This window comes from Palaemon carinicauda, chromosome 16 (assembly GCF_036898095.1).
Source record: "Palaemon carinicauda isolate YSFRI2023 chromosome 16, ASM3689809v2, whole genome shotgun sequence".
Taxonomy (NCBI): Eukaryota; Metazoa; Arthropoda; class Malacostraca; order Decapoda; family Palaemonidae; genus Palaemon; species Palaemon carinicauda.
The window spans coordinates 71660025-71683365 of NC_090740.1; the positions used below are offsets into that span (position 1 = coordinate 71660025).

General features: G+C 44.9%; 1 protein-coding gene across 1 annotated transcript in view; it reads left to right on the forward strand.

The window, feature by feature from the left end:
• Pex16 (peroxin 16) overlaps positions 1–23341 on the forward strand; it is a 178869-nt gene that overhangs the window by 99884 nt on the left and 55644 nt on the right. The window contains exons 5-6 of the mRNA XM_068389898.1: positions 6472–6629; positions 7492–7595. Of these exons, the coding sequence (XP_068245999.1) occupies positions 6472–6629; positions 7492–7595 (262 nt within the window). The remainder of the gene's footprint in view (positions 1–6471; positions 6630–7491; positions 7596–23341) is intronic.

Sequence of the window (23341 nt, forward strand, 5' to 3'; positions counted from 1 at the left end):
GATGTTGAGTCGAAGTCCCTTCCGTCTGTGCCAGCCTGGAGCCGTTACCCTCGACATCTTCAGCTTCTACCCCTCCATTGGACAACATGAGCCAGGTACTGGCCCATCTTACGGCCTTAATGGAGAACATTCGCAAGCAAGGCGAAGCAAGGGAAGCGAGACTCGAGAGAGAGCTCCGTGAAGCTCGACTCACCGCCTCCCAAGAGTCATACAAGCGACCCAGAGTCCAAGACCTCCCAGCCTGCTCCGAAACCAATCCCTGGAGGTATGTGGAGTTTATGCCGATTACTAACGGCAAACTCTACATTTTGGAGAAGATGGGAGCGGTCCCCTTAGATGACATCCAGTTTTGGCCAAGCTTTAATGCTTACCCTGATTGCTTCATTCGACTAGAGCATGAACCAACGCCAAAAGAGGAGACGGAACCGAAGGAGGTCATGGTTTTTGACCACGATAAGGCACAGGCTCTCTTATTGAGTAGCCTGAAAAAGGCGGGCTATTCAAACTCGAAAGTGTCCACCTTGAGCAAGAAACACCCTACCTTTCTTGCTCCTGCTTCAATAGCCTTCCCCTTTACGTCAAAGGCATTTAAAGCTGTTGCCAAGGCAGCGGAGGCAGGCAAACAATGCCCTGCACTAGAGGAGTGTAGGCCTCTGTCGTTAGCCCTACCCATGGAAGAGAAGGAATGGAAGGAAGTCCACCTAACCTTCTCAATAGGGAAACTGGACGCAGACATCGCTGGACGACAGTTTAGCGAGAATCTCCCTAAACTTTCTGACTTTCTCTTGCGCAGGAACAAGAGACGAAGGAGAGACTTGCTGCAACCTTATCCCTACAAAACTGCATAGAGATGTGTGCAGGCCAAAGAAGTACCCCAGACATGCTCATGGTCCTGGCCAAAATGCATATGGCCACCCTAGTAAAAGACCTGTATGCTTTCATGAAGGCTAGGAGAGCCTGTAGAGAGTTTGTGTTCGCCGCTGCAACAGTGAAACACGAACCCAGGAAGCTGATATCTTCTAACATCTGGGGTAAAGACCTCTTCCCAAACGAAGTAGTCAAAGAGGTAGTTGAGAAAGCCACCATGGAGAATAGGAACCTTCTCCAGAAGTGGGTCATCTCCTCAAAAAGGAAGTCTTCCCCGGATGCCGGTCCCAACCTAAAAGGAAGACGAAGAAGCCAAGACTTCCCTCTCGGCCTGCTCAACAACATCCCACAGTCACCATGACCGCGGTGCCGCAAGTGGTTGCCCAACCACAGACCACCTTCCAAGTGGTGCTTCAACAGCTGGTTGCCCAATCACCAGCATTCAACCCAGGGTTTGAGAGGCAAACCACTACCTTTCGGCCGAAAGGTAAAGGATCCAGATGGGGCTCCTCTAGACATCCCTCAAGAGGTAGGGGAGGACGTGGTCGAGGAGGTAAACCCTCAGGACAATCGAAGCAATGAGATGCTTCTGGTAGGAGGGAGGCTCCAACATTTTCAGGATCATTGGACCTTCGATCCTTGGGATCACAGCCTAATTAAGAATGGACTAGGATGGAAATGGAACATGTCTCCACCATCATTTCCTCAATTCTTCCAACACTCCACCCTCTCATTAGAAGAATATGCCTTAGAGCTCTTGAGAAAACAGGTTATAAGGAAAGCAAAGTCCATCAAATTCCAGGGAAGGCTGTTTTGTGTTCCCAAGAAGGACTCAGACAAACTCAGTCATTCTGGACTTGTTGCCACTCAACAAGTTCATGGAAAACAGCAAGTTCAGGATGTTAACCCTTCAACACATGAGGACCCTGTTACCCAAAGGGGCGTTCAGTCTCGATAGACCTGGCAGATGCTTACTGGTACCTTCCAGTCAGTCGCCCCCTCTCCTCCTACCTAGGATTCAAGTTACAGAAGAAAAAGTATGTCTTCAAAGCCATGCCCTTCGGACTAAACATAGCCCCAAGGATCTTCACGAAACTTGCAGACGCAGTCGTGTAACAACTACGCCTAAAATGTGTTCAGGTAGCAGCGTACCTGGACAACTGGCTGGTGTGGGCAGCATCCGGAACGGCTTGTCTGCAAGCATTCAAGAAAGTGATCTAGTTCCTAGAACATCTGGGATTCAAGATAAACTTCAAGAAGTCCCAACTCTCTCCAGCTCAAGAGTTTCAATGGCTGGGAATCCATTGGAACCTGAGGTCACACCGCCTCTCCATTCCCTCAGGGAAGAGGAGGGAGATCGCAGGATCTGTCAAGAGACTACTGAAATCTGACAGGATCTCAAGACGCCAACAGGAAAGAGTACTGGGCTCTCTCCAGTTCCCAGCAGTAACAGACCCAGTGCTAAGAGCACAGTTGAAAGATGCGTCAGGAGTCGAGAAGATACGCATCAAACGCTCGAAGAGATCTAAAAAGACCGATACCGACTTTACTACGATCACTTCTCAAGCCGTGGTCGAAGGCCAAGAGCTTAACGAGGACCGAGAGAAACTTGGGAGAGCACCTAGCTTTAATGCTACGTTCAAAGGAATAACGGACTGTAGTAGTACAGGGAGGGGGTCCACCGGGTACCTTGATAACGGATCCCCTTCGTTCACCACTTCCCCCTCAAAGAGTAAAATCTATTCGGGGTGAAAATTGCTATGTGTCGTATCAAAAAATACGTCCCCTGATATTTTGCGATATCCTTAAAGATATATTAAGGATACTCGCGCCAGGAGTTAGAATTCTGGAGACCTATGGTTAATTCTCTGGGAGTATCACTGTAGCAAAATATCCCTCAGAAAGCTACCTTAAGGAACCTTCCATCAGGACGACATGGCTGAGCCCCCCAAAAATTTAGAAAAGATTAGATTTAAATTTTTGAAAAATTAAGGAAGCTAAGCTCAGGTAAGTGTTGCAACACTTAGTGTAAGGAAGTGTTAATACTGTACGTGTACAATCCAATTCTCTCCTCCCCTTCCCTCCTCCCTCCTCCTCCGCATACACCGCTGTTAGTCACTACATTCTGTCTTGAAGGTAAGAACTCCATAAAAAGCCACATTTTATTGCAGATCACAGTCCAGCAATTATTTATGTCATTTTATGTGTATGCAAAGTATTATAGCAATTAAAAACATGTTTTTTCATTGTTACATCATGGATTTGGGTAGTTTTTAAAAGGGCGGGCACAGATTAAATTTTTTTCAGTTATTTTATATCAGAAAAATTGACTTGGGACAGAAGTGCATTGACCTAAGAACTCGGTCCTGGAAGGCATTACGCTTGTATGTCAAGGTATTATTGTAAAAGGTTTCAAGAAATGCATAAAAATTTAAAGAGAAACTAAGACAATTTGCTATCATTAAAAAAAAATTGTAGTACTTTACATGGTAATAAGAAAACTAATAGGATGAAATAAAATTGTAGTAGCCTATTGGAAACATCTCTGCCTCACAATCTTCTGGATGGGGTTCAAGGCATACTCAAGTCTGATAGTTTCTACTAGCGTCTGTAACTTGCCATCCTCTGTTACTAGTCCACTGCAGAACAAAGGCCTTAGACATGGCCCTCCACTCACGTTTGTTTATGGTCTTTCAATGCCAGTTTATACCCACAAATTTTCTTAGTTCGTCAATTCACAGTCATCCCTTTCTTACCCAGCTGCTTCTGTAATCTCTAGGGACCCATTCTGTTATTCCTAATGTCCATCTAGCAGCATCTATTATCTGTCATTCTCATTTTGTGTCCTGCCCATGTTCATTTCTTTTTCTTACATGTTAAAATATCCTCGTTTCCTCACGTATCCATGTTGCTCTTTTTATGTCTCATAGTGTTAATCCCATCATTATTATTTCCATAGCTCTTTGAGTTGTAACTAGCTTGTGTTCTAAGGCTTTAGTAAGGCTCCAAGTTTCTTATGCATAAGGTAATACTGTCAGGACCATGTCATTAAATACTCTTCTATCTAGAAAAAGTGGTACTTTACTCTTCATAATCTCATTTTGTTCTCCAAAAGCTCTCCATCCCATGGTTATCCTACTTATAATTTCACTATCGTGTCCTGGAGAAACGCTTACTGTCTCTCTTTTGTATAATCATTAACAATCTCTAGAGGCTGGTCCACAATCACTATTTGTTGTCTCTGCATTTTCATTGAACATTATCTTAGTTTTACTCATATTCATTTTCAATTCTACATTTCTGCTTTCTCTTTTCAAATCTACTATAATCTTTTGCAATTCCTCCCATGGTTCACCAAATAGAATAATGTCCTTTGCTGATTATCTGGTCAGTCTTTAGGGCATTGCCACTGTCCCTTCCCTCTGCCATTTGCTGATTATCTGGTCAATCTTTAGGGCATTGCCACTGTCCCTTCCCTCTGCCATTTGCTGATTATCTGGTCAGTCTTTAGGGCATTGCCACTGTCCCTTCCCTCTGCCATTTTCTGATTATCTGGTCAGTCTTTGGGGCATTGCCACTGTCCCTTCCCTCTGCCATTTTCTGATTATCTGGTCAGTCTTTGGGGCATTGCCACTGTCCCTTCCCTCTGCCATTTGCTGATTACCTGGTCAGTCTTTGGGGCATTGTCACTGTCCCTTCCCTCTGCCATTTGTTGATTATCTGGTCAGTCTTTAGGGCATTGCCACTGTCCCTTCCCTCTGCCATTTGCTGATTATCTGGTCAGTCTTTAGGGCATTGCCACTGTCCCTTCCCTCTGCCATTTGCTGATTATCTGGTCAGTCTTTAGGGCATTGCCACTGTCCCTTCCCTCTGCCATTTGCTGATTATCTGGTCAGTCTTTAGGGCATTGCCACTGTCCCTTCCCTCTGCCATTTGCTGATTATCTGGTCAGTCTTTAGGGCATTGCCACTGTCCCTTCCCTCTGCCATTTGCTGATTATCTGGTCAGTCTTTAGGGCATTGCCACTGTCCCTTCCCTCTGCCATTTGCTGATTATCTGGTCAGTCTTTAGGGCATTGCCACTGTCCCTTCCCTCTGCCATTTGCTGATTATCTGGTCAGTCTTTAGGGCATTGCCACTGTCCCTTCCCTCTGCCATTTGCTGATTATCTGGTCAGTCTTTAGGGCATTGCCACTGTCCCTTCCCTCTGCCATTTTCTGATTATCTGGTCAGTCTTTAGGGCATTGCCACTGTCCCTTCCCTCTGCCATTTGCTGATTATCTGGTCAGTCTTTAGGGCATTGCCACTGTCCCTTCCCTCTGCCATTTGCTGATTATCTGGTCAGTCTTTAGGGCATTGCCACTGTCCCTTCCCTCTGCCATTTGCTGATTATCTGGTCAGTCTTTAGGGCATTGCCACTGTCCCTTCCCTCTGCCATTTGCTGATTATCTGGTCAGTCTTTAGGGCATTGCCACTGTCCCTTCCCTCTGCCATTTGCTGATTATCTGGTCAGTCTTTAGGGCATTGCCACTGTCCCTTCCCTCTGCCATTTGCTGATTATCTGGTCAGTCTTTAGGGCATTGCCACTGTCCCTTCCCTCTGCCATTTGCTGATTATCTGGTCAGTCTTAGGGCATTGCCACTGTCCCTTCCCTCTGCCATTTTCTGATTATCTGGTCAGTCTTTAGGGCATTGCCACTGTCCCTTCCCTCTGCCATTTTCTGATTATCTGGTCAGTCTTTAGGGCATTGCCACTGTCCCTTCCCTCTGCCATTTTCTGATTATCTGGTCAGTCTTTAGGGCATTGCCACTGTCCCTTCCCTCTGCCATTTTCTGATTATCTGGTCAGTCTTTAGGGTATTGCCACTGTCCCTTCCCTCTGCCATTTTCTGATTATCTGGTCAGTCTTTAGGGCATTGCCACTGTCCCTTCCCTCTGCCATTTTCTGATTATCTGGTCAGTCTTTAGGGCATTGCCACTGTCCCTTCCCTCTGCCATTTGCTGATTATCTGGTCAGTTTTTGGGGCATTGTCACTGTCCCTTCCCTCTGCCATTTGTTGATTATCTGGTCAGTCTTTAGGGCATTGCCACTGTCCCTTCCCTCTGCCATTTTCTGATTATCTGGTCAGTCTTTAGGGCATTGCCACTGTCCCTTCCCTCTGCAATTTTCTGATTATCTGGTCAGTTTTTGGGGCATTGTCACTGTCCCTTCCCTCTGCCATTTGTTGATTATCTGGTCAGTCTTTAGGGCATTGCCACTGTCCCTTCCCTCTGCCATTCATGAGTAACCATTATGATGATATTGAATCTTTCATGGTAGAGGATGGCTCATTCTCCATGGATATGTTGTCTGGTAATTAAGATGGAGACTTGGATTTATATGCATTCACTAGTTTTTAATTGATTTTATAGTTATAGTTCAACCAGTAAAATGTACTGTGCAGTTAATTTAGAATTTGTGGCACTGATGATACACTTTATATCATATAGACTCTTTAGAAAAGAAATACATACTGAAGTTGGCTATAAATTGATTACAATTTTTGTTTAAGATGTAGATTTATATATTCTACCAATAGATTTTATGAAATTAATTTTACTTGCAGAAGTAATTAGATTACCTCAGTCTGGACGCTTCATGAGGACGTTAGCTGGAGCTCCACCTAGTCACCAACGAACGTTTACACCTCCAAAACCACCTAACAATAATGAAAATGAACCTTCATCAGTGTTGGTAGTTTCTCAAAAGCATCTAATCGCAGAGGTGAAATTATTATTTTGTCTTCTTAATTACTTTATGCATTGATAATTTCCATAGATTAGCAACTATAAAGTGTTCAGTATACTGGTAGCTATTAGCTGTAAGTGTTCCAAGATAACTCCTTACTTTATTCAATATTCTTTGATCTGCTGGTAATGGTAAAAGTACTTTACTGTATTCATCCAAAACTGAGGTCACTGCTTTTATATTTATAACTTTTGGTAATCACTAATTGCCCTACTTCTTTTATGTAAAATAAACGAATCTTGGTGAGCAAGAGGAGACTTGAAGGTAAGCACTTATTTTGATGGAAAGGTTTGCATGGAAAAATTAACTTCACATTAAAAAACATAATTTATTTCATGACAAAGCCAATATTCATAATTAGCCTGACACTATTTTTATGGTAAACCCTCAGTACATTATAACAAACCTTTATACAGTGAATTTTGGATAATATTGTTCTTACCATTATACCACATAATAACTACTGTACAAAATCAATCACTCTAAAAGATTTTATTGTAATGGCAACAAAGAAGAATATTACAAAGATATCCAATCCTTGTATTGTGCTCAACTGTAGGACAGTGAAATTTAAAGGTGCTGGAATGTGAGAAGGATCACATACTAGTAAGCTGCATTACAGTGTTTGAATTCTGTTCCACCAGGATTGTTGAAGGAAGTTATTTAGAAAAAGGCATACATTTTTGTTTGTAATTTGATTTCACAGTATTTATAAAATTGTGCCTTGTATCCATGAAACAAATTCTGTTAAAACTTTATTACTGTTTCATATGTTTTCCATGCATTGAAAGTTACAGTGGATAGCTTTCATTGACAAATAATTCTGTTTGTATTATAGGTGATTCATATATTACGACCATTAAGCCATCTCAGCAGTCTCTATGTATTTGGTAAGCAATCTTGGACCCCATGGCTACTATCTCTTGGATTGGACTTAGCAAGGTTAGTAGTGGGATTTAGTTACAGTTTTTATTATAAATCTTGGGTTCCCATCACAATATATGAATAAATTACTGTATTATTTTACTATTAACTAACTTCATTTATTTTACCAAATCAGGAGTTATGGTTTGTAACAGAATGATCAAATTAGTTTTGAAAAAGTGAAGAAATTGAAACCTTTCCTGAAGAAGGTACAGCTGTATTTATCCCTTAAAAAGGGACTATTTAAAACCTCTTGAAAGGTCCTCTTCTCAGTTTAAGAGTTAATTTGCCCATCTTAACTTTGGCCTCTCCCTTCCATGATCGATCCATCTTCGCAAACATGATCCTTTTCTTTTTGCATAACATGACTAAACCACTGTAGTCTTTTTTGCTCAACCTGTGATAATTCTAGTGTTCTTATAATAAAAAAATTCAAGATAATTTACACAATCATCTAAACATCCTCATCTCTGCTACTTCCATTTCTTGGTCTTTCACCTTCATTATATTTTCTGCGTAAACCATTTCTGACTTAACTTCTGTAATTCATCCAAGGACTTTGCATTATTTGGTTTATTTCTCTTTCTTGTTATATTAGATCCTGAGTATTTAAAGGTCCCAACCCTCTTGATATCAAAGCCCAACTTTATTGTGCCCAGTAATCCTTTTCCCATTAGTAAATATTCTGTCCTTGACCTGCTTAGCTTTAGGCCTTGATGTACAAGTGCTTGTCTCCAATTTTCTGGCTTCAACTGAATTTCTTCTTTAGTCAAGTCTATCAAAGCAATGTCATCAGCAGACTGCGCTCTACAAGGGACCTTGTCTCCGGCATCCGTCATGAGATCAAAGATTGTGGGAGCAAGAGCCAATTCTTATTGTAGACTGACTGACCCTTGTTCTAAATTTTCTTGTATCTATAATAGAGCTTATTATTATGGCTGCCTTTGCATGCATTTCTAGAATCGTTTTAACATCTTGCTTGATGGTACACTTGGGCACACTATTCTATCTAATTTCTCTTCCTCATGTTTTGTTAAAGTTTTTATGGTTTATATAGGGGATATTTATTTTAATACTCTTAAAATATTTATTTTTTCCTTGTTTTCTTTCCTTACTGCTATAAGCCTCTGGGCTTATAGCATCTTGCTTTTCCAACTAGGGTTGTAGCTTAGCAATTAATAATAATAATAATACTACTGTATTCAGAAATACCCCTCTCTAATGTACATGTTGCCTTGAGACCTGGACAGATTCTTTTTTTAAAGGTTAGTAAATTAATAAATACCATTGTTCTCCACCATCTATAATTCAAAAATAGCATCTACTCTATACCTTTCCCTGGCATGGACCATTAGGCAGTTCATTCTGCTATGCAAAATTTGTTCTTGGCAATAGATCTTGCATATCATGTCCCACAGTATATCAATCTCTTCACTTCCCAAACATAACTGTACTTTGACTGGCACGCCAATAGATCGTAAAGAGTTGTTGTTGATGCGCACCATAGTGAATATAGGAATGTAATATCTGGTGTCCCTCAGGGTAGTGTTCTTGGTCCATTACTTTTCATACTATATACAAATGACTTGTAGTTTGGCCTAGAAAAAAAAGTTTGTTGCATATGAAGATGATGCTACACTCTTTGCACCAATTCCATCTGCTGAATGTAGGTCTGGGGTTGCTCAATCCCTTAATAGAAATCTAACTAAAATTAGTGCATGGTGCAAATTATGGGGCATGAAGTTGAATCCTAACAAAACTCAAAGTATAATTGTAAGTAGGTCAAGGACAGTGGCTCCTAAACATCCGGATCTTGGCATTGATGATGTTCCTTTAACTGTTTATGACTAAAAATTTTAGGTGTGATTTTCAACAGCTAATTCACTTTAGAGAAACACATCACGTCTTTGTCTTCTTCAATTGAAGAAAAAATGGCTTACTGAAAAAGTCTTTTAAGATTTTCAGTGATCAATCTACTGTATTCTGAAGTGTTTTAATTCTTTCATTCTACATTGGTTCGAGTATTGTTCTCCTGTCAGGTCTTTAGCTGCTGATTCTCATATCAGTTTGTTGGACAGGAACTTACATTCTATTAAATTTCTTAGTCCCGATCTAGATATCTCTGACACTGTCGTTCAATTAGTTTGTTATGCATGTTGCATAAGATTTTTCATAATTCTAATCATCCTTTACATTGAAATCTTCCCTGACAGTTCCTGTTCATAATACTAGGCTTGCAATTATATTAATAGTCAGGCCTTCTCCATCGAGGTTCAATACTACATGAAGTTTTATTCCAGCTGTGGCCTACTTTTGGAATTATCTTATTAATTATTATCATTACTAGCTAAGCTACAACCCTAGTTGGAAAAGCAGGATGCTATAAGCCCAGGGGCTCCAACAGGGAAAATAGCTCCGTGAGGAAAGGAAATAAGAAAAATTTAAGATTTTAAGAACAGTAACTAACATCAAAATAAATATCTCCTATATAATCGGGTATTATTATTATTATTACTAGCCAAGCTACAACCCTAGTTGGAAAAGCAAGATGCTAAAGCCCAAGGGCTCCAATAGGGAAAAATAGCCCAGCGAGGAAAGGAAATAAGGAAATAAATAAATGATGAGAATAAATTAACAATAAATCATTCTAAAAACAGTAACGTCAAAACAGATAACGGATTTTGAGCGAAGCGAGAAATCTATTTTTGGGTGAGACAGCCATGTTGTCCTGATGGAAGGTTCCTTCAGTAGCTTCCTAAGGGTATATATGATTACAGTAGATATTCCCAGAGAATTAAACTAAAGGTTTCACAGAATTCTAACTTCTGGCGCGAGTACCCTTAAGGTTTCCCTTTAGGATATCGTATAATAACAGGGGACGTATACTTGACACGCCACATAGCTATCTGCACCCCACATAGCGTTTACGCTTCGAGGGGGAAGTTGGTGATAAGATATGGGAGGAGCCGTTACAAAGTTATCCTCCTCCGTTACTGTTATGGTACTCGGATGACGTCATAAACACCACCATCTTGGCTGAAGTCATAACCGCCCGCATCCTCATTCCTTCTGGCGTCGAGGCCAGCCCCCATGATACAGCAAGATTGGGAAAGAGAAAAGGGCGGGTCCATCAGGAAGACATGGCTATCTCACCCAAAAATAGATTTTTCGCACTGATTTTTGGGCTCAGGCCATTTTGTCCTGATGGAAGTGTACCAGAGAATCAATGTATCGTGGATATTTACCTCAGTAGTGCCTTCGACTTCTAGACAATATTCCTTTGGTCTAATGACCCCAGAGACCTTGTGACATTACCGGTATATGTCACCTCAGATAAACATGTACTATGTTACCGCTTCCGGCAGGGATGAGTCCTATTGGACTTATGGAAAGTCTCGAATTTACTTGATAAAGAAACTCACCCAGCATTAGGAAGTACCTGCCGGTCCCAGAGCGAGGTAGAAGATAATGTAAGTATAATGTGTTGGAACAAATTACCTTAGTCTAGATGAGTTTGGTTAAATGGATGAACCATAGTATTTCATTGTTCAGATAATTGTATACAGTATGGAGGGATATTAAAAAATCTCAAACAGTATTTTATTACAATATTAGGGCGAAATAAGACGCAAGAGTACAGCAAATTCTTTTATTTGGGCATAAATAAGAATTAGCATACATAAAATAAATAGATGTAAATTGTAATGGAATGCAAATTAGTTACATAGACTTAGGACATTAATAGAAATAGATGTGGTATCTGAAAAGGAAAACTTGCCATCACACACGTTAATTCCATAGGAATTATAAAGTCTTTCTTGAATGTCTTATATACACTTCATGTGTAGAACATGTGGCACAAGTGTTTTAGTCTATGTGACTTCACCTTAGTAGAAGAACATTCGTAGTGTCACTCGGTGGCACTATTTTCACTATGTTGCACACTAGGGTCAACACAGACACCCTTAGAGTTAGAGTCCCATATAACTCACTGTTCATCGCAGCACTAACCAGCAGGTTTTAACACACTACCTGCAGCTACCATGAAGCGTTTCAACTCTTGCACCTGCTTCGCATAGTGTTTGAAGAACACTCTTGAAGACTTCCAGCCCGTGAATGATCGAAGACTTTCGAAGTCCATCGACTGGAAGAAATTCAGGGAAGAGGCGACTTTCCTGGGATCGTGACCTGCGGGTGTACTGTCAGGATCCGCTCTGCGAATAAAGTAGGTGATCCTCGCCCTTAGTTGTTTAAGTGGCAAGTCAGAACCTGATGTTTCTCCTTTAAAAAGCTGTCCTCCACCGAAGTCCGAAGTTCTTCGAAGATAGACCTTTAAGCTCTCCACTGGGCACTGGGAGTTATCTTCCTTCAGAGGGCAGATTTTCCAGGGACCCCACCTTTTGGTGGGCAGCTCATTCTTAGCGAGAAACGTTGGGCCAGGAAAGAGGGTGAGCTCTCCTGTTTTTGCGAACTGGATCTGGCCTTCTTCCCCTGATAATGCCACAATTTCACTGACTCTGGCCTCTGAGGCTAGAACAAATAAGAAAATAACTTTTTGACTGAAATCTTTCAGAGGGCAAGTTTCATTGTCCAAATTTGTGGCAAAATGGAGCACCCTGTCAAGAGACCAGGAGATGGGTCTCGGAGGGGGTGCGGGTCGGAGTCTAGCACATGCCTTTGGCAACTTGTTAAAAATGTCACTAGACAGGTCTATCTGGAAGGCATATAGTAAGGGTCTTGTCAGGGCCGATTTGCAGGTGGAAATCGTGTTGGCTGCCAAGCCTTGTCCATGAAGATGAATGAAGAAGGACAAACAGAAATCCATTGATATTTCCTTAGGATTTCTGGCCTTGACAAAGGCCACCCATTTCTTCCAAGATGACTCGTATTGCCTTCTGGTAGATTTTATTTTATATTCCTATAAGAAGTCTAAGCTCTCCTTTGAGATCCCAAACCTCTTCTTGACGGCTAGGGAGAGAAAATCATGAGATGAAGGTCTCGGGTTTTCTTTGATGAAGCGAAGACAGTCGACTTCTGGACTTGTTGGGTTAGAACTGGGTCCGACAGGGGAATTAGCTTGGGTTGTAACTCCAGGATCAATGGGAACCAGTTGCTCCGGGGCCACTTGGGAGCCACTAGGGCCGCTATTCCTTGGAAGGATCTCAGTTTGGTGAGGACCTTTAGCAGAAGGTTGGGTGGAGGGAACAGGTAAATCTTGGTCCATCTGTTCCAATCCAGGGGCATGGCGTCCACCGCTTCCGCTCTGGGGTCCTCGTATGGGGCCACGTAGCGAGGAAGTTTCTTGTTGTCGCTCGTTGCGAAGAGGTTGATCTGCAGTTCTGGGACCTCTTGGGAGATGAAGGAGAATGAGTCTGCATCTAGGGACCATTCTGACTCTATCGGGGCTGTCCTGGATAGAGCATCCGCCGTCACGTTGCGGAATCCTTGTAGATGAACTGCTGAGAGGTGCCATCTTTTCTTCTCCGCCAGGCGGAAGATGGGCAGCAAACCTTGGTTGAGTTTGGGTGATCTTGAGCCCTGACGGTTGAGACATCTGACCACGACGTCGCTGTCCAGTGTCAGTCAAATGTGGACTGACGGATGTGGGGACAGCCTCTTCAGGGTGAGGACTGCCATGGTCTCCAAGATATTGATGTGAAACGTCTTGAATAGGGGAGACCATGTTCCTTGAACTTGACGTTGATGGGAGTGACCCCCCCCATCCTTCTAGCGATGCGTCCATATGGATAACGACCGAGGGAGGCGGAAATTGAAGAGGTACCGATCTTTTCAGATTTTTTGCCTCCGACCACGGCTTGTGGAGTGAGCGTAGCCGGGTCGGCAGAGGTCTCTTGAGATCTCTTCGAGCGTTTGATGCGTATCTTCTCCAGACTCCCGATGCATCTTTTAGCTGTGCTCTTAGCACTGGGTCTGTCACTGAAGCAAACTGAAGGGAGCTGAGCACCTGTTCCTGTTGTCGTCTTGAAATCCGTTTGGATTTGAGAAGTCTCTTGACAGATCTTGCTATTTCCTTCCTCTTCTTTAGAGGAATGGAAAGACGGTGTGACTGAAGGTCTCAATGGATACCTAGCCATTGGAACTTCTGAGCTGGAGAAAGTCAAGACTTTTTGGTGTTGATCTTGAAGCCCATATGTTCCAAGAATTGGATCACCTTTGTGGAAGCTTGCAGGCATTCTTCCTCTGATGCTGCCCACACCAGCCAATCGTCCAGGTAAGCCATCATCCTGGACGCCTTTTAGGCGTAGTTGTTGAACGATCGTCTCTGCGAGCTTCGTGAATATCCTTGGGGCTATGCTTAGCCCGAAGGGCATGGCTCTGAAGGCGTACTGTCTTCTTTGAAGCCTGAATCCTAGGTAGGAGGAGGTCTGGCGATTCATTGGAATGTGCCTGTAGGCATCCGCCATGTCTATCAAGACTGTGTATGCCTTTTGAGGCAGCAGGGCTCTTATGTGCTGAAGAGTCAGCATGTTGAACTTGTCGCTCACTATGAACTTGTTGAGAGGGGAAAAGTCCAGAATGACTCTGAGTTTGTCGGAGTCCTTCTTGGGAACACAGAATAGTCTTCCTTGGAACCTGATGGAATTTACCCTCTTGATCACCTTCTTGTTCAAGAGTTCTTGGACATATTCTTCCAGAACGGGGGTGGAGTGTTGGAAGAATTGGTGGAAAGCTGGTGATGGTGTTTCCCAGCTCCATCCTAGTCCGTTCTTGATGATGCTATGAGCCCAGGGATCGAAGGTCCAACGATCCTGGAAGAGGCGAAGTCTTCCTCCCACCAGAAGCATCTCATTGCTTCTGGTTGCCCGAGGGTTTACCACCTCGGCCGCTTGCTCCCTTTCCTCCTCTCCCTCTGGAGGGACGTCGGGAGGAGTCTCTGCCGGTGCCTCTACCTCTGGGACAAAAGGTAGTCGACTGGCTCTCGTAGGCGGGCGTGAAGGCTTGTGACTGAGTCACCACCGGCTAGGGTACCAGTTGGAAGGTTCGTTGGGGCTGAGCCACCAACTGGGGAGCAGCGGTTGCCGGAAGCTGATGTTTAGCCTGACGCTGCTGTGGTCTTGGCTTGTTGGATTTCTTCTTTGGTTGGGGGCCCTCATCCTGAGAAGATTTTCTTTTGCCTGACATGCCCCACTTTTGGAGAAGGTCCGATTCTCCGTGGCGGCCTTGTCGACGATCCCTTTCACGAGATCATTGGGAAAGAGATCTTTCATCCAGATATTGGAGGAAATCAGCTTCCTTGGCTCGTGTTTTACGGTGGCATTCACAAACATGAACTCTCTGAAGGCTCTGTGCCCTGACAAAGCTATAGAAGTCTTTCGTCAGGGTAGCGAGGTGGGTCTTGGTCAAGACCATGTAGACGCCTGGGGTCCGCTGTTCCTCAGCCATTGTCTCCATGAGCACCTGGAGGGAAAGGGAGGCGGCCAGCCTCTCTTTCGTGTCCTGCTCCCGACGAAGAAGATATTCGGAGAGCTTCGGGAGGTTCTCACTGAACTGACGTCCAGCGATGTCGGCCTCCAACTTTCCCACAGAAAAAGTTAACTGGATGTCCTTCCAGTTCTTAACGTCGGGGGTAGGGCGAGGGAGAGGGGCCTACATTCCTCCAATGTAGGACAGGGTTTCCCTTCCTCCACCGCCTTTTAACACCGCTAGAAGGGACTTCTTTGTGAAGGAGAAGACCATGGTGTTTGGAGCAAGAAAAGATGGGTGTTTCTTGCTCAGACCCGGCACCTTGGAGTTGGTGTAGCCCTTGTCCTTCAAACAACGGGCTAGCAGAGATTGAGCCTTCGCGTGGTCAAACACAATGACCTCCTTTGGCTCGGTTTCCTCCTTGGAAACAGGTTCAGACTTGAGGCGAATGTAGCAGTCCGGGTACGCCTCAAAGCTAGGCCAGAATTCCATCTCTTTAAGGGGGACAGCACCTAGCTTGTCGTTCACGAAGATCCTGCCACTTGTGATAGGCATGTGCTCGGCATGCCTCCAAGGGTTCGTCACGGAGCAGGTTGGAAGGTCCTTCCCATTGATCTTCCTCTGAGGTTGCTTCGTCAAACGGAGGATCTCTTTTTTGAAGTCCTCGTCCCTCTTGCGGAGCCTCTCCTCGAGGACCGCTATCATGGCCTGGAAGTTGTCCATGGAGTCGTCCCTCTTGTGGGCATAGGAGTGGACGATGTAGAGGGGACTTGTTCCGAGATGACTACGGAAGCGATAGAGGGTGCAGGGGCGCCTTCTTCTTCGGAGTCAGGAGCCTCTGTAGGTTCCTCTTCTTGACCCTCGGCCATCAGGGTCCTCTCGGTGGTGTCCGACACTTCTGACATCCTCTCATCATCATCGAGATGGATGTCCTGGAGTGCGTCCGAAACGTCAGGGTCGACCGTCTGCTGGACGCAGGTGATCTCCGGTTTGGGGATGACGGCATCCACAGATGCCTTAGGGAAGAGCATAGCTCTCATCTTCTCACTGGGGAGATAGCTCCCCGTGGCGTTCTTCTGGAAACCACGCATCCACTTGCGTAGTTTCTCACGAGGGATGTCCCTTGACTCCGCCGACTGGGGAGCCTCGAACGCCTCGTTGAGCAGGTCCTTGCAGACAGTGCACACCGGCAGGTCCCAGTACCTCAGAGATCCCTGGGTGACGGAGCAGCTGGCGTGGGTTCGGCACGCCAGGTGGCCGTAGAAGTCACGGCGCCGAACGCTGCAGAAAGCTCTCTCACACCGGATGTACTCCTCCTGTAAAGAAGAAAGGGGTACATGAGTATATGGAAGTCTATAATGATGGACTTATAGTAATATTAGATTAGTCTTAAAGTAATATTAGATTAGTCTTAAAGTAATCTCAATTACAGTATAAGATTCCTTTCCTAGTGTAAGCTTAGGATAGGTAAGCTGGAAATGAAGCAGGAAAGACACATACTTGTAAATCCCGCCCAGCCAATTGCCGCGACCTTACACCAATACCAACTCTAGGGCTTTCATTGGGAGAAGCCCGAAGGAGGAAGCTATCCAGTAGGGATAGAGAAGCATAGCTAGTGTTTCCTCCGAGGTGTTAGCAGTGGTGAAAGGGAGAGAGCTGAGATCATTCAGCATAGGGAAAAGGGGAAATAATTATCCCCAATTCGAATAGGTCCCGGCAAGGGACTGCGCATGGATGCACAGAGTATGCTAGAAAATATCTACTGTATTGCATAACTATACACCATAGTTTTCTGTCTAGGGTATGTACTATACCACAGATGTACTGGCTACCGTGTACAGCCATACAACAGACACTGCCGGCAGGGTTAGAGAAAGGTGACAGCCCACCGTCGTAATATGAATTAGGTGGGGCCGGCAGCCTGCCGACACGTCGGAGGCACACCGGGCACCAGCGGGTCTCCGATTGAGGGTAACCCCTTCCAGCCATCAGTCTATGTGGCGGGGAAAAGGAGATGACCTCAGGAATGATGGAAGATTGCCGACATGTCGGCAGGCAACCGGCTGTAGGTACTCCTTCCCTGACATCAATCTTTGAGACTGGGAGGAGACCTAGGCTACGCTGTCGGCTGTTGCCTGCAGAGTTGTGTGCCGGTGGACTGGCACTTGATAGAGAGAGAGAAAGCATAGAGGAAGGGAGAGGGAGGGGCGGCAGCTCACTACCCCAACCTCGCCTTCCTCGAGAAGGAGGGTTCAAATGGAAGGAAGAGTGTGATCAGGCTTCCATCCAGCTGCAACTCAGCTGGCGGTCAGCTAGGGTTGCGGGTGGTGGTCCAAGGGAGGACCGAAGAACACTCAGATAGCAGGGAGGTCTCCCGCCGGCAGACCGACCTGTCGTACTCTATCCCATAGTTCAACTATGTGCAGGAAGCTAAGCAGCTCGGACTAGCAGGCGAAAGGACCAGGCCGACCCCACAACCTGCCGGCACTCGTTCGAGTTGTAGGACGGTGGACAGAGGTGTGATGGCTAGGCCATCACCAAAGGACAGAGGGGGAGGGAAAAGGGTTCTGAGAAGGAGTGTGGGGGTCGGTGTGAGCCTTCCCCGACATCGTAAAGGGGATTCTGTTTCAGTACTGGTGCCATCCCAGGTATAGGAAGAGTTCATTCTCCAGCCTAGGGTGGGTTAGTACAGTAAAAGAATGGCATGGTCGTGCCGTCCTAAAATATAAAGAAACAGAATCCTAGGGTCTGCCTAACCTAGGCTAGGGAAAGCATATCCCCTAGCCCGGAGAAGGCAGGCGTAGGACAAGTCACTAGGCCACAGGGAGGAAGGGTCATAACCCTACCAGGTGTGGCCTAGGGCGGAGGGCAGAGGCCCCCCCCCCCCTGTTGCCATCCAGCGGAGACCCAAAGGAGAGTTCATTCACCTAAAGGGGTAGCTGGGGGCAAACGACTGATACTCTGAGGTTCTGACCCTAACTCAAAGCTCATGAACTATGGCTTCTGGACAGGGAAAGAAAATCCTAGCCTAACCTCACTTGAGTACATTCAAGATAAGGAGGACTAGGATGTAGCCTAGGCTACCTCAGAGGGAGGAGAGATTACCTTAGGCAAAGGTAACCGGGGAGGTGTGAAAGTATACAAAAGCCCCTAAGCCGTAGGTTAGGGGCAAAGGAATCGACTACCAAGATCATCAAAACTCCTTGTATACTTTCGAGAAGGAGAAAAACCCATGTGCAATCACTGAATCTTATATGTATAAATGCCTAATATCTTCATTTAATAACACCAGGAACACTTATTATATCATGCATGAAAGTAAACTAAAATGCCTAGGCTATCGAGCCTAGGGGACTGAGCTAGCATCTCTAACGTCATAAATTCGGCTACCTACACTCGCCGAAATTAAAGAATACTATCGGCATAATATAACTAATTCCTAGCAATGAAGACTAAATAACTAATACTGATAATTAGTTAAGAAACCGGGATGGTTGTTCTGGCTAACTAAATAAAGGATGTGAAGTGAACATCAGTGTCAGGGATGCCTCCAGTTAGGCAACAGCTCTGCCACAAAACTCAGTATTTAAAGATAAAAAGGCGTTAATTTACGGCCAGAGCTGATTTATACAATATAAGAATATGGTACTCAACTTTCCAGAGGCAGAAGAAGCTGAAGATTGCAACATGCTGGCAGTAAATAGCTAACAACTGGGAAAAAACACCTGGTCATAGACGCTACTAGAGAAGGAATGAGGACGCGGGCGGTTATGACGTCAGCCAAGATGGTGGCATTTACGACGTCATCCGAGTACCATAACAGTAACGGAGGAGGATAACTTTGTAACGGCTCCTCCCATATCTTGCCACCAACTTCCCCCTGGAAGCGTAAACGCTATGTGGGGTGCAGATAGCTATGTGGCGTGTCAAGTATACGTCCCGTTATTATACGATACTGTATCCTAAAGGGAAACCTTAAGGGTACTTGCACCAGAAGTTAGAATTCTGTGAAACCTTTAGTTTAATTCTCTGGGAATATCTACTGTATTCATATATACCCTCAGGAAGCTACTGAAGGAACCTTCCATAAGGACGACATGGCCTGAGCCCAAATATGTCCTATATAAACTATTAACAACGTCAAAAACAGATATGTCATATATAAACTATAAAAAGACTTGTCAGCCTGGTCAACATAAAAACATTTGCTCCAACTTTGAACTTTTGAAGTTCTACTGATTCAACTACCCGATTAGGAAGATCATTCCACAACTTGGTAACAGCTGGAATAAAACTTCTAGAATACTGTGTAGTATTGAGCCTCATGATGGAGAAGGCCTGGCTATTAGAATTAACTGCCTGACTAGTATTAGTTGAATCGATAGAACTTCAAAAGTTCAAAATTTCAGCAAATGTTTTTATGTAGAACAGGCTGACATGAGTCTTTTTATAGTTTATTTATGTGATATCTGTTTACTGTTTCCAAAATATTTTATTTTAATTATTCATTACTTCTCAGATCATTTAGTTATTTCCTTATTTTCTTTCCTCGCTGGGCTTTTTTCCCCTGTTGGAGCCTTTAGGTTTATAGCATCTTGCTTTTTCAACTAGGGTTGTAGCTTAGCTAATAATAATAATAATAATAATTAATAATGCCTTCTCCTCTTTTTTATAAGTAATCTGGTCACTTCTTTTTTACTGATATCTGTAACTAATATCACTTGTGGGTTACCATATTGTTCTTTGAGGGTTTTCTTCATTTAATAAGTTTTCAGAATATTCCTTCCTTCTTTGACAAAATATGACACTACACATCGGAAGTTTAAATTTTTTTAGTAAATGACCAAGGTTCATCTATTAGTTGAAGTCTAGCTTTGAAAATAATCAATAAAGAAATTGTCATATTTTTTACTATATAAACTTTGTTTCTTATAAAATTTTTAGATATTTGATTAAAACTTTTATTACAATGAGGAAGCCCTATTAGACAGAAATTTCAACTTCTTTACTTTTTAAACTTTGTGCTTGTTATAAGATTTGTGAATATTTCATTAAACTTTTCATTTCAATTCAAGAGCGAATCATTATTGCCAGCCCTATTAGTCAGAAATTCATACTGAGTGGTCTGATGTAACCTATTGCTGTAATATTAAGCTTAGTACCTCCAACTTACTTGCTTAACCTCCATTTATTTACCTAATTACCAAAGGCTTTAATGATTGCATCCAGCTATTTCTGGGAAGTCTAAAAATGAACATTATATATTTAAGAAAAATAAATTTGTTTCGACGCTACAAACCTTACGCTACTTATTAAGCATTATCTTTTGGTGAAGCTGGAAGACTAGCCATTAAGAATTTTAAGTGAGGTAGCAACTACCCAACCCACTAGTTAGCCGGGGTGTTGCCAGCTACCCCTCTCACTCACACACCATTGTATTTGAGCCACTTTTTCTATTGGCTTTTAGTTGAACGGACATGTCCGCTCTGTGCTTCCTCTAAAGACATGGCCATTGATTGTTTTTCAGATACTTTTCCTTTTCAGGTGTGCGTGTTCCTTCTGCATCCTCATGCCTACTTTTCCAGGGCCAGAGGGCCACTCTTGCGGTACCTTCATGTCCTTGGTCGAGACTGACCCCCATTCGTTGTGTCTGACCTGCAGGGGACTCTGCTATGACCAGAGTGACACCTGTGAAGAGTGTAGGGAGTGGTCTGCCTCCCAGTGGGAGAGATTTGGGCATTGGCACAAGAAGAAGTCCAGTAGGGATTCTTTGTCTTTGGGGTCTTCCTCAAGGGCGAAGAAACTTCGGACATCTTCCTTGACCTCCAGGTCTCTTCCCGAAGCTCCTGCTCGCTCCACCTCTTCCGAGGGGCAGTGGAGTAGGAGCGTAGACCAACTAACCCCAGGGCAACCTTGGGGTTCAGGGGACATTGCTGTTTACCCCCTGCACTCGGACGAGTTGCTCACTTTCTGATATATTGCAGGTTTGTCTGTCACTGGGTGTTGCAGGGCGTCCTTCCAAGGATGTTCTGGTAGAACTTCTGCAGAGGGGGCCCAGAGGAACCCTCTGGGTCTCCGGTGTCCTTCGAAGTAAAAGTCCTTTCTCCATCAGGTGCAGGGATTGACGCTCTTACTGTCTGCGAGGCCCACCTCTCGCCTTGTGCTCCTGCTAGTCCTATGTGCCGACAAGACCAGCGTGTCCCCTCGCCTCCCCAACGCTGACCTTCCACTAGCAAAGAAGTCTCCCACATTCCTAGGATCTCTTCATCCTCATGGCGTGCCCGGACGTTCGCCCTCGCCTTCTGTCAGACAAAGCTCCAGTTCTAGAGACAGACGATCTTCTTGCCATTCTCCTGCTCATGATCGTCACTCTTAGTGATTGTCATTTGCCTGCTCGTGATCGTCATTCCCCTGCTGGGTGCTCAACCTCTGCTCGCTGCTCTCCACTTTGTGATCACTCATTTTCTTGTGATCTCAGCTCCCTAGCGCACTCCTTTACAGCTTGTCATTCGTCATCGTACAGGCCTCCAGCTCCTTCGCCTAGACGGTCTCCTGCTGGACAACACTCTCCAGCCCAATGCTTGCCAGTGCACCACTTTCCATCTGGTCACGCTCCAGCTCACTACTTGGCAGCACGACGATCTCCTGTTTGCCACACGTTGATCTTTGGGCTAGCATCACATCACTTGCCGATCGCCTACGTGTTGCTTACCAACGCGCTGCCACTTGCGTCTCGCGCTCGCCTGTTCATCGATCTCCAGTTCGCCAGGCGTTGATCTTTGGGCAAGCATTTCATCACTTGCCGATCGCCGACGCGCTGCCGCTGAGGTCTCGCGCACGCCTGTTCGTCGATCTCCAGCGTGTGATAGTCATTCTCCAACTCGTTGGAGGTTTCCGAGACCTACCCTCCATTCTCTAGCGCGCTCACTATCTCCTGCGCATGATTGGCGCACATAAATCTGATGTTTCCATGAATGCTTCCCATTTTTTCACACTGATTTCACGCACTCTCGGGAGCAGTCAAGGGACAAGCCAAGTACAAGCCTTTCAGCAGTCTTGGAGCTGTCTACACCTCGTTAGGCCTCGCCACCTCGCCAGTAAGAGGTGGCCGTCCGGTTCCCTTCCCTGAAGGGTTCAGGGAACCTCCAAATAAGTTTGCTGAGGTTCTCATCACCCATGATTGCCCCAAGAAGACCTGCAGATTCCTGTACAGATTGAGAAAGGTAAGCAATTGACCTGGTTCAACATCTTGATCAAGACTGTCAGGCAGGTGGTTGTGGACACAACCCAGCAAGGGCAGAAGTCTGTGCCCCCAACACAACCTCCTAGGCAGAAGTCGGAAATGGCTTCTACCCCTAGGATCCCCTTCGAGAAGTCTGTGTCCTTCTCCTCCTATTATGCTTTTCCAACGGACCCTAGGAGGAGACCTGTCTCTTGCATGGCCCCCAGATCCCCACATGTTCGTCTCTCCCATCAGGAGACCCTGTGAATCTGTGAGTGGGGGTGCCAAATTTCAGCAAGACTTCTCTTGCCTGCAACTAACTTTGATCCTGTATATGGGACCTAACGACCACCTAAGGCCAGTGCTGCTCTGCCCTGGTAGAAGGGATTGACAGCAGTAAGAAAGACATTCTCGCAGATTGCTGGCTCCTCTACTCGCTTTGAGCAGGCTCGTCCTCCAAACTCCTCCCACCTCCCTTAATCCAGCAGAGAAGATATTATGAGGTCATGGACAAGCCCCTTCCATATTTGCCTCTTGATTCTTCCGTATAAGCCCTCTCAAGGGAGGTTCTGTTCAAGAAGCTTTCTGGGCTCTCTGCCTCGTTTTTGGTGTCTGAGATCATGAACATGCAGAAGGTGGCAAAGTTTGCCTCGCAGGCTTCTTCATGGTTTGATCTGTGGTTGGGATTAGTGGGCCTCTGTGTTAGAACCCAGGATTGGTTCCAAGGAACCTACAAGGAGGTCCATGGAAACCTTTTTCTTGTCGAGCACTTGCACCTTGGAATTCCTCTCCCACCAGGTTGTTAACCTATGGGCGAACGCAATTCTGAGGAGGGGGATGTCATGATTGAAAGGTTTCACAGGCAGGTCTCCAAGGCTGAGATAACAAAGCTTAGAAACTCCACCCTTGACGGCTTAGCGCTCTGTAAGCTGGGAGAGGTTGAGCAGGATGCCCACCAAGGACTCCCTTCTCCATAAGGCCCCACCACCTACCAGGAAACAGCCGCAATCCACCAGACCCTTGACCAGCAGAACAGCAGGGTCGTCTAAGAAAGTGTCGAAACATCCCTTTCCTGCCAAAGATCCAAAGGACTCCAAACCATCCAGAGGAGGTAAGG